Genomic DNA, 12,662 nt, shown 5'->3' on the forward strand with positions numbered 1-12,662 from the left:
GAAAATTCAAATGAAACTTAACCACTTGACTACATGGAACTCGAAATAATTGCGCTTGCTTCTTTGTTCCCAATTTTACTTGAATTTTGTGTACAACACTCTGTTGCGTGATTTCTTGTAAAATTTTAAAGGAATGCGGAAACCTGAATGAATTTCTTTCTAGAATGAAAACGCTGACTCTATTTATGACGTAATAAATTAATGAGAGGCAAGGTAAACCGCGATGATAATGATTGCAGTCTATTTTAAAAAGCAAAATAGCTAATAGAGTGCAACGAAGAATGACTGTAAGATATTTTTTTATTACAATGAGATCGTAAATCAAAAAAGAGAGATATATGTATATAAATATTGTTATAGCCATAAAAGAGAATGTTAATACCTTATTGTTTGAAAAGTGAATTTTAAACAATCAGTATGATGAAATAGCTTTTCCAGTTGCATTATTCGAATTCTGTTGCCCCCACTGAATATTTATATCCATTTTTTTATTCTCAATTTTTTCCTATATTAATTTAACTACAATCATAATGAATACTTATAAAAGAAATTCATAGCACTGAATTTTTATTGCAATAATTTTGAACTCACTGACAATTACAGAAATGCTAGAGGAAGCTTATGTTCGAAATGTACATTTGTGACGCAAAGAACAAATAAAGAAGCGACTGCGTAACACTTATCGACAGTTACCTGAGCGATAACGACAGAAATGAGCAAAAATGAATAATAATAAAAACAGTACAAAGTTCGGAAAGACAGGCGAGCCAAACGATGCAGAAGAGGCGCTTTCTCCGATGGAAAACCTGATTTTCATTACGCCTGTGCACATGCTTGTGCAAGGTGCAACATCCATCGTCATACCTATATGTATACTTCTGCACACTTTAGCGCGGCCAATAACCGACCTCACATCGGTGCATATAAATGCACTTACACGGTTTAAGGGCTCTAATGCACGCATCGTACCAGACCAGACAAATGATCATGATTTACGATCCACTGCATCGATAACTATGAACCGACGAAGATGGAAACGCGTGAACTGCGTGTACCCTAAGAGGAAATTGGCAAGACGTGAAATCAACACAGAGATTACCTACAATTAACGTTTATTCGTCAAAAATAAATGCAATATTTTCAAATTTTCAAATATTCAAATATTCAAATTTTTAAATTTTCAAATTTTCAAATTTTCAAATTTTTAAATTTTTAAATATTCAAATTTTTAAATATTCAAATCTTTAAATTTTTAAATCTTCAAATTTACACATTTTCAAGTTCTCAAATTCAACAATTTTTAAATTTCTTCCTCTGGTAAGAAAAGTACTGTAAAATGTATGCATAGGAAATTTTCCTTTAAATTCATTCTACGCTATGTGTCATTCATAATTGTATCCTAATACTATCCCATACGTCAAAAACTCACATAATTTCAAATGATGTCTACGTAACTATGTTTTCAAGGAAGCATATGTCATCAACGAGAAATTACAGATGTACGAAAGTCTACATTGTTTGTTGCATTGGTCAACGGTTTCTTCCCACTTGTAATCAAAGGAGGTAATCATGGGTAAACCACAAAATATGTGGCTTCAACACGTCAACGATGACTTAGACAACGGTGATGCAACAGAATGTACGTAATGCAGCAGGTCAATGCAATAGGACATACACAATGCAACTGAACCTGCAGTGGGCTTACAGTGCGAGACATAGAAGTAAATCTTTGATCTGGTTTTCTGTCTACGAGTATCCTGTAATGGAGGAGATGGAAAATGCTTTCCTTTAAAGAAATACTCATTTGGAAACTGGTAGTATTTATAAGATACTAGAGCGTTTTAATTTGGCGAAAGGTGGTGTGCTGACCCATATTACAGTAATTGAAAGTGTAAAATAGAGACAAGAATATATGAAAGAAACAGCAGTCTAAGTAAAAATATGTAAAGTATTTTCCTGATACAAGCAACGCGTGCAATGGCAAAGTAAACCGTCAAGAAATGTATCGCGATACATCACTTTTATTTCGTAATAAAGAACTACATTGTTAGACTTGTTAAGTTAAATGAATTCCGTGGCTAATGCTGCCGACAAGCCAATTATGTACTCCAATATATCGTTCTGAACAGGAATTCTGAGAGACTAGATTATACGTCAAAAATAATTTTTTCGAGAAGTTTCTGGAAAGGTCATAGATGGATGTGTTTCGTGAACCAAAGAACACGCTTACGAGCAACAAAAGAAGATACATTTCAACTACATTTCAGTTAAATTTCAAATTTTCCTGCGGCATTCACATGCAAATTAGAATTCACAAATCAAGAAATGATTAATGAGGCATCAGTCTTTACATTTCTTGAATAATTATGATGATGCACATGTGAACGAGAAATTAGCTAGTTAGGATGCCCGAAAGACATTTTCATGTTGACTACTAATGTGTGTTAATTTCCCTATGTTTTCCTCTTCAATTTTCTGTATTATCAAAAGATGAAAGTTAAAGTCTCATTTCCCATTTCCCAAATCCATACCTATTTCATAATCAGTAATTAGACTCCAAACGCCAAAATTTAAAACCTAATAAAGTCACAAATTTCAAGATTGCTACCAAGAACTTCCTTTCACTTTTTTACACGCAGAATACTTTAAGGACCCTCTCTTACACGCGAGCAGCACGATTTCATTGCCGAAAGTTTGTGCTAAGTTTATTGGCAGCCGTATTTTTAGAAACGACCTTGCAGTTTTTGCAAACAAAAATCCCCATCGAACCCGTTACCATGATCGAGCAGTATTATCCAACAGACCAAGCTTACAAAAACCGATCAACAATCCACGTTGGATAACTGCTCGATGTATGACCGAGAAATCTTAAACGCGCAAGAACAATTATTCACAAATTCCTGACACGCTCCAGTTTTCCTCTCATCCAGGTAGGATCGATCAAGGATACACGTATCCTGCTGATGAGGCTGATAAGGACACTAGAAATCCCGTGGTAAGAGTAGGCGACCTTGCACCGTACACCTTATTCTGCAAGACGATCTATACGATCCACGGATCGATGCTCGAGATGTTGTTTAATATTTTCTGCAATTATACATGCACCGAGCGCGATGCCTAATAACGGGATGTTGCGAAGCTTCGTTGGCTTCGTAAAAACCGTTCCAGATTAATAACCGAGATACTTGTTACGCAATGTGCGTTGGCTGATTGCTCATTGAAGGTTTCTCATGTTTATAGTGGATTCATTGCAAAAGATATTGATAAATGCAATGCATTCAGTTTTATTATATGAACAGGGAGCCATGAACCAGAACCTACTAAATGACATCAGAAGTCTGGAAATACCTTAGGGCTAGTTTACAACATCTAACATTTATTTAACTGAGTTGGTCTCGTTTATTATACTAAAATCGTGGACTTTCGTATATGCCATGGCATTTATCGAAGAAGAGTTGTAAAAAGATACGTGACGAAGTTTGACTAATTTAATCAGAAATCTGAGAATAATTGATGCTAATACTTAGCCTCCATTGATAATCTACTTATTGTTAAGATACATAGTGTCATATTTTTTATCACTATCTATAAATCTAGACTTTATTGAAGCAGGTTTACAAAAGACACTTGTATGAAAAATTAATGAAGCAAATAATAGCAGAAGACAAATACATTGTAAACTGTAGATGTTTATCCATTTATAGAAATGTTGAATATGTAAAAAGTTGAATAATGTATAATATTAAAAAATGTAGAAAATATAAAAAGTAGAGTGCAAATTATAATATTTGAAAGGTAAACCAAATTTTTATTCAGATTTCATTTCTTTAGCTTTGTTTACGAGAAGATATAATTTGCATAAAAATTCACAGTCTAACTATGAGGTACAAAAACTAATTGCAAAACACAAGTCTTACTCCAGCGATCACAGAGCTTGTGATCTCAGGCAAAAGATAGGATATTTCAGATTACCAAAGTCCTGATGCACAAGGAAGCCTATCATCAACTGATCATGCCAAATGAATCATTTCGGTTCATCACTAAACCTCTGCACGATAATAATTTATCATGACTATTCTTTCACTTTTTCTCCAAGCAAAAAGCTCACACTTCAATAGTAAGCTAGGCAGCTACGTATAGAGAAAGTAATAGACACAGCTGAAGCCAGTCGATAGGATCGTAGATAACTGAATGATCGATCAGAACAAATTCATCGAATACAGAGATCCAGATTTCCATCTAAACGATCTCACGACGGATTTATAGATCCTTCCACGTGGGAAGGACTTACTGTTTCTCTCTATTCATCGATTTATCACAGGAACTTCCATTCTACACGAAAATGAAGGACAGTAGCATACATTCTCCAATTTTATGACTTGATAGGTATTGTGTTTTGTTAAAAATAACCTATTCATCAACAAAACGAAATCCGCTGATCTCATCCTGATGCCTCTTTTTCGCGTTGCGATCGCATTGCGCAAAACCGAGCAAGCTATACGAAATGCCGTAACACGGGAAGCAACACCTGTAATAGATGTGTAATTTAGATTAAGGATCGTGGATGATGTGCATTAACTTTCAACGAGATCGACCGACCTTTTCAGTCGTTGTCCAGAGGTTCTACGATGAACGCCGAGTCGTTTATGATTTATATTTAGCGATGGATTGCGCGTTTATTTGAAGAACCTTCGATATTTCTACTACTTGAAATGAACTTTGAGATACTTGAAGCCAATATATTTGCAAAACTACAATTATTTTCTACTTTGCACTGGTCTCGTATTCCTTAGAAGAATAAAAGTAATTTAGCGGTATTTAATGTTATAAAACATTGCAAAATATATCTTTTAATTAATAAACCTTTAGTTAAGAATAAATGTTATAATTCAAAGGATAGTACTCATGAAAATATATATTTCTTAAGCTTTTACTAAATAATTAAATGTTTGATCTTTGATGAACTACTTAATAGACAATCTTGAAAGACGCAGTTGACGAAAAAGAGATGATTTTACCAAAAACTATTTCGTAATAAGCTATTATAAATTATAATACGGCATTAACATACCTACTCCTTGACAAAAAAGGAGTTCCGTTATGTGTGCAAAAAAGTTCAGATGACTGTTTACGAACTCTAAATATTACTTCTACTGCGTCCAAAACGAGTTGCACAACCAGAATATTTAGTGAACATATTCCAAGGCATACTATTTCTATAATGTCAGGACAGTTCAAGATCATCAATATTCTAAATTGTTATTGAAACAAGATTCTAAAGTTTCAATGTCAATATCAATTACTAAGACGCAGTGACTTTTTAATTCATGTGAAAATTGCAGTAGCTAAATATGTTTCCCTTTTGTGAGATATTAATTAGCCATCGGTAACAATTAACGCTATTTTGTGAAACAGGTATCCACATGTCGCCAGTTTACTTCGGTTACTTAGAATATTGTATTTAACGGATAACAGATACCATAACGAAACTTAGAACAGATAATCCTGCAAAACGTGCTCGTGTTTGAACAGTTTGAAGCTTAATAAACGCGCGAAACTTGAGATCTATGTAACGGGTGGAGTAAACAGAATCGATAAAATTTGTAAACGATTTTCATTGCAAGGTAGATCATATGAAATACATCACGTCCTCAAATTCTTAAACTCGCAAATTCGCAAATATAGTAAGTATACAAATTTTTTAGTTTTTATAATCCATGCAAGAATTTCTCATCCCTTGACCATACATTCCACATACACTACATTGAATTTTACTAAATCTGAAAAGTATACATCCTACATACCCCAGATTTTCGAGAATCAATTGCAAGACACCCATGCTATCTCTCAAAACCAGGACACTTAAAGTGAACCTCACAAAAGCGATGGATTTGAGACCACTTGGATTTATTTCGAATTTCTTTGCTCCTTCAAAGACCCAATAAGAGTCGAAATGATTCAAAGTGTTCTGGTCCCATCATTTATTGCAAAGCATGCCTCGAGACAAGTCTCACTGTGTAGACCCCGCTTAAGTCGCTAATAACACTTATTTTCACTTGTCCCAGCAACAATATTACCATTGGATAACGCGCATAATCGTGTCCGGTTGAACCATCGACCCTATTCGTGTCCTGTCCCACATCCAGCTACGAGACTCCGTCATAGAGACGCCTGGCGTTGTTATTCGTCGCTAGAAAATATCTAGACCGGCTGGAAAAGCGCAAAATTTATAGCCACCCGTTGGATTGTTTGTTACGAGAGATCGGCGCACGACTAGGCGTGGCCCGCGCGGACCTGCACACTCTTGCCTTCTTCCTTTCTTTCCCTACGTTTCTCTCTGTGTCTCTCAGCTATTTACTGTTAGGGCACTTGAGACTGCGATACACTTACTTACTTTGGGGTATAGTTTATATGTAACATAATCGGTCAATACGATTTTCGGAGTGAACGCGTTCCCTACTTTGTATCACTATTTACTTGATCATTGAGGGTGTACAGGTTGATTCAACATAATTTATCACATTTTGTACAGTTGAGATTGATCATTTAATTTGTATGGTTTAGGATGCTATGGATATCTAGATCTAGACACAGAAAAGAGAAATGTTTCCATCTAAAGAGTTCGTAACGTTTTTGTTAAATGTAATTCAAGATTGCGGTCAGGGCGAAAGTTGAAGGTAGGTCTAATCCATTTTTCACATTATGATGAACAAATTAAGATTAACTTGCATTTACCTAAGAGGTGACTTAAATGTTTCTATGTACTACTACTAATTTGCTTATATCCTATGGAACAAAGTGTATTAAGGAGAATCGATTAGGCAACATTGTTCCGGTCTGAGTACAGTATCGTGTACAATAATGTATACGCGAGAAGGTGCTTCAAGATACTTCCTACACTCTCTAACAGCTGTTCAGAGCATTTCAACAACCATTCACCACAGGCATAATAAGAAAGTAAGTCTGAAAACGATGAAATTGAACTGGTATCGAGCATGAACAGTTCTATGTTCCAATTTATAATCCAATATTGTTAGTAAAATACTATAAGGCATTCGATAACAGGTGTCAGGAATTTTAAGAGCTCGTTCTGGATGTCAAAAACAGGACTAAAATGAAGGATAAGAATCTGTCTGACTAGGGGCTGATTCTACTGCCAGCACGCAGTAGTCGAGTCAGACATAGCGAAGTCAGTAGAATAAGTCCGCAGTCAGACTTCAAAGAATATCAAAAATGAGATGTCCACAAAGTACAGAGAATTTAAATGAAACTCTACTCAGTATTCCTCTATATGGAGGTTAATTAATTGGTCTCATTTACTCTAATAGCTATGGTGCCCTTTTCATCTTTGGAACAGTGTGCGTAAATATCTGCACGTCGTGACACTGCATCTGGCGTAATGTTCAGTTCCTGTTATTTCTATTTACGACCAAAACTTTCCAATCGTCGACACGTGGCCAGCGTGGAACAGCGTGCTTATGAGCAGCGGAATATGAAAGGATTCACCTCGATCATTTTTAGCTAAACGAACACGTCTTGATAACCTTTGGAGGCTGTGGAATCGACGTGAATGTCTGACAATCTTCGTGATTCTATTAAAGATACCGCAGAGAGAAATGAAGTCATCAATTGAAAGATAGCAGTTTTTGTTTGCACTTCTAATACATATTTACTCTGACGTGTTAGGAGTACTATACATACAGTTTCTAATGATGAAATAAAGTTACAAGGCAGACATTAACATTTCTCTGGGTCTTATTGCACTTTCGATGCACTAACGTTTTTTGGCCTAAATTTTTTGTTTGAGAGAGGAAAATTAGTTAATGTTATTGAGATCACGCGAACTTTTTTATTTTATTGCAATGAGAGTTACAAATTAAATAAAATTAAAGATCACTATTTAAGGAATGCTGAATGATTACTCAGAGTCAGTTTATAAAATTAACTTCAATTGAAACTTCTCAGAATTAACATTAACAGTTTTTGATGAAGATTTTATCTTTAAATCGTGTTCGTAAGAGAAACTTACTTCATAAAAACGTAAATAAGAAACGTAGACAGTTATAGGAAGAAATAGGCAGTTTCCAATTGCATAAAACGATCTTACTTGAATGGAATAAAAAAATTAGTAATTTCTGCAAATTCAACAAAGCTCATTTACAATTTCTCGTGGCGAAAATAGAAATTCTGATCATCGTAAATTAACTCCCAGAACATACAATCAATTGAAGCAATATTTTACATCATAATGTTTTCATCCTAATTGCCAATAAACGTTTGGCAGCAGTTCGAAAGTAAAATGCAATAGACACAAATTACGTGTGAACTACGCATAAATATCAAAGCTACTTTGTAAACTGGACCAGTACCACTTTCTACGTTCCCTTTGCGCACACACTTTGTTTGAGATGCAATCTCTATCAGAAAGGTCTGATTAGTCATTAAATGAACTCGATAAGAGTCCGACCTAATTAGCGCAAAACAGTAAACTCATAATGTCAATTCAGTATCTGCAAACGAGCGCAAAAACTGAGAGATGCAATGAGGATATCTCTTATCCCAAATCAAACAAAACACTTGTGGTAGCATTAACACTAATTTTATGGAAAGTAGATTCAACAGTTTAAGACACTTTCTATGGAGAAATGGACGAACGTCACGTTCCTCTTTCTCGACAAACGCAATTAATTCGCTTTCCTGATACGACTTTATTCTTCGTGCCTCCTCGATCGAACCGTCTCAAATGTTTGCCTTCAAATAATTTGCAGATAATAGGCTTCGAGTGCCAAGATTCTCCATATTACAGTGAAAACTGCTAATTTCGTATTTCATATCGAACGAACCAACTCGAGATTTTCACAGTAATGCTGGACATGCTTCGTTTAACCTACAAGTTATCCTGCACGAATCGAATATTTAGGTAAACTAGCGAAAGAAGTGTGTTTAAACAGTGACTTAACAACAGGAAACATTCTCAATTATAAAATTCATAACGATTTCCCTTTCGTATCACGGCTGTGGAGCTGCAGGACCATCCTTGACGAACGACTTCCTTTCTCGATATTTAATTAAGCGGATGCGTCTGTTCGATTACAGAAGTTATTCAAATTATAAGGATTAATCCGTTCCAGTGGCTCGCTCGGTAGCCTTCGCGAAAAGAAAAGAAATAAAAATTAACGCTGTCACTACATTAAACGCAACGCGGTATCCTTGACACAGAATTGTTGTACTCTCAAATTGCAGGTTTGAGAAAAAGGGAATCAGGGCTGATCGCAAAGGAGAAAGACAGAACGCGATGAAAAGATCTTGCAAAATGAATTATTTGAAATCTACCTTCTCCTGGGGCCTTTAAGAAATCTGTCACATGGATAATTTGGTCGTCGAGAGTCAATGGATTTATGATTCGTTACATCATAGTTGCTGATTTCCAAAGAAAAATACTACCATTATTACTTATCTTTAAGTGGTGCTAAAAACTTGAACGCTTCTAAAAATGGATTAATAAAACAAAGAGATATATTTCTTTCGTGAGAATCCTTGACGATATTGTTTATATCCGTTTTGCAATGTAACATGCAAGGTCATAAAATAGCATCCTTTCAACGTAATAGTTTGTTGCATAACGAAATCCATTTGAGCAATCTTATAAGTACACTTTAGAAGTAATATTAATAATATTATTTCGCATATAGATATTATAAGTTATAAATGAATTACAACTCATTTGATACCCTACCCTTACTTAAATATAATTTTTATGTAGAAATTAATATTTTATGAGAAATCTCACAAACCTGAGTACCACGTTCACGAAGACCTTCGGTTGTGACGAAAAGCAGCACCACCAATGCCACTACCGTGCACCACGAAAATCTCCGCGCCATTCTGCAAAAATAAAGCAGGAATGTTAATTTACTTGGAAAATGAATTATCACAAGATCTAAAATTTAAAAATTCAATACTAGTCATTTTAACTCGTTTCATCTTATACCAATAATATGAAGCAATATTAAACTAACAAAAAAGTATTCTTGGATTCTTAATTAAAAAGTCTAATTTATTTCACAATCAGTTTATTTAAGATTAATTCAGGGCAAGTAGGTCTCAGAAAAGAGAAGTGAAGTTAAAATGGCTTTACTTTTATTTTGAACTTCCTCCATTTCACATGCTCGTATATTCAAAAGACGTTAATATATGCACGCACGAAAGTCGAGCAACGCCTTCCAGATTAAAATTCACTTTTACTCGTGATACTCTTGGCCCGTTAACAGTGTCCGTAATTCTCAACAACTGTACCTTGTACGCAACGAAACGCCTATGAGATCATACATTTACAAGTAGAACCACTTAACGACGCAATTAAATCTCTGCAATTTCCACGCTAAACAACGAAAAGATCATCGCGGAATTACCCCTTGATATTCAATTACACCGCGGTCTTCTATTAACCGAGTTAGCTATTTTTGCATCATCAAGGATGAATACACGATTACCCTCTTTGTTTCCATATCAGCAAGATCGATTAAACCTTATTTTTATCTTACATTGTTGTGACAGAACGCCTTCGTACCTTCATTAGCTGTATAAAAATAATTAATACTGTCGTTTAATAATATCATAGGACTATTATTCTCTAACACTCTATAGAAAGACGATATTTTATTATTTTCATCAGAAGACACGAAATTTTATTAACTAACTACTGAGAACTAATAAAGCATGTGTGCAATATGGCAACTGTTTTAAGCAGAAAGAAAAGCTAAAAATTGAAAATTCTATTATCATAATTCTCCCTATTCAAAATGAGAATTTCATGTACAATTATATGATCTTGGGTTATTGCAGTCATTCATTATGTAATAGCTTGTCGACACAATCCTTTTGTGGAATAAAAGACACATGTAAAACCAGTTCTCAGGTATGCAGAATTTGACAAACGGCGATCTAATAAAACCATCTCAAGTACGCGGCGAGTCGTGATGATCGTGATCTCTCTCGATTCTCTTTCCTCCTTCTAAGCGAAGATCGACAAGTAGTGGAGGAAGATCAAGATCAGCCGCGGATCGACGACCGTACTCGAAATACCGTTAGACTCGATCGCGTAGCATTACGATCCATTAGCATCGTCGATTCAACTTTGTCAAACACCTACGTATCTTTACCTTAATTTGCATAACTTTTTATACATTTTCTATTGACCCAAATTATTCATTGAGTAGAATGTTTCGTAATTCGTTATATAATGGACATATGGAAACTGTTTCCTCCAGTTTCTACGAATAAAATATAGACTTTTATTTTATAGTAAAAGTCTTTTTGTATGCAAAATCCACTTTTAATATTTTTAGATAATAAGGTTACTGCTATTTTTTTTATCTAAATCAAATAAACAGTGTAACCTCATAATTTTATTATCTATTGAATAAATCACTTCAATGAAAGTTATCAATCAATGAAAAATCAACACAGATACTTGTTTCTAAATAATTATCTTTTTACAGTACTACATGTTACACTTTAAATAAAACTAATATATGTATATTGAGTAATTGTTCACAATTGAATATGAAATTTGGAATGTTAAATTCCTAAGTTATCGTCTATAATATATCAATAACTATTATATAATTAATAGAAGAAAGAACGAAAACACAAACATCATTAAGTAAAACCAACTTATTAGTTGAAAAAGGAGAACTATTAATTTGTTTTTGATATTGTTACAATCGACAGATTAAGTACCTCCTTAGGTGCACTACTCCACTACCGATTCCTTTCCACGATCGTTCGCGCGCACGAATCAGTTACGCGCGAATCGAAAGTAAATTCTCCTCGCCTCTACATATACATACTGTTGCACGTATCAGTTGCATGTGCCCGCGATTGTGAAGCATATTCCATATTATACCAATAGGCAAACATTTCAGCCTTTGTAAAGTATAAACTTTGCACTGATCCCACATATCAAAAAGTCGTTTACATTAAATTCTGAACAGATTTTCCATAAAACTGATTATCCATTTTTTTTATCCTTTTCGTTTCACTTTGAAAGGCAAGGATTTTATATTAAAAACTGTTTAAGTTGAAAAAAATCTATTTTAAGAAAAGAATGTATTACAGTAAATAGAGCCTGAATACAACCCAGTCACCTTACGTCGTCACAGCAAAAATCAATATCTCTCTACACTCAAACGACCGTCGATTAACGTACACCTGTTTCTATTTCCTACTTATCTAAACATACTATATGGTCAAGTTTTTAAAATATCACGAAAACTCTCATGACATGGTATAAATACTACAAAATACAGTGGTTTCTATAAATAATTCTAAACCAGTCACTTGGACTACTTTGCTAATTCTACACTATGCTGTTAATAAAGCATCCACAATAGATATCCCCTATATAACAACCCATATCCATTTCCCTTCGCCATATTGGTTACCCTCATCTCCCTCAAGAATTTCTCTTTAAATTGACCTTCAAATGAAAAATAAAATTACTCTTTTAGCATATCTAATTGCGTAAAATCCAATTATTCGAAGAACAAAGATACAGTAATAAAAAGAAAGTCTGGAGTCGCTCGTGCGCTGTCGATCTCAACGAATTTTTAGAATTATTATTGAATTTAAAACCCCGTAACGGGGTCTGTTTACAACTA

The 12,662-nt window shown here is 34.5% G+C and overlaps 1 protein-coding gene across 4 annotated transcripts in view; it reads right to left on the reverse strand.

The window, feature by feature from the left end:
• The window catches only part of LOC143180714 (uncharacterized), a 43,959-nt gene extending 34,075 nt beyond the window's left edge, over window positions 1–9,884 (reverse strand). For all 4 annotated transcript variants that reach the window (XM_076380650.1, XM_076380649.1, XM_076380648.1 and 1 more), the window contains exon 1: window positions 9,795–9,884. In XM_076380650.1, coding sequence (XP_076236765.1) covers window positions 9,795–9,884 — 90 coding nt within the window. The remainder of the gene's footprint in view (window positions 1–9,794) is intronic.
• Window positions 9,885–12,662: the final 2,778 nt, after the last annotated feature.

The sequence above is a fragment of the Calliopsis andreniformis genome, chromosome 6, assembly GCF_051401765.1.
Source record: "Calliopsis andreniformis isolate RMS-2024a chromosome 6, iyCalAndr_principal, whole genome shotgun sequence".
NCBI lineage: Eukaryota > Metazoa > Arthropoda > Insecta > Hymenoptera > Andrenidae > Calliopsis > Calliopsis andreniformis.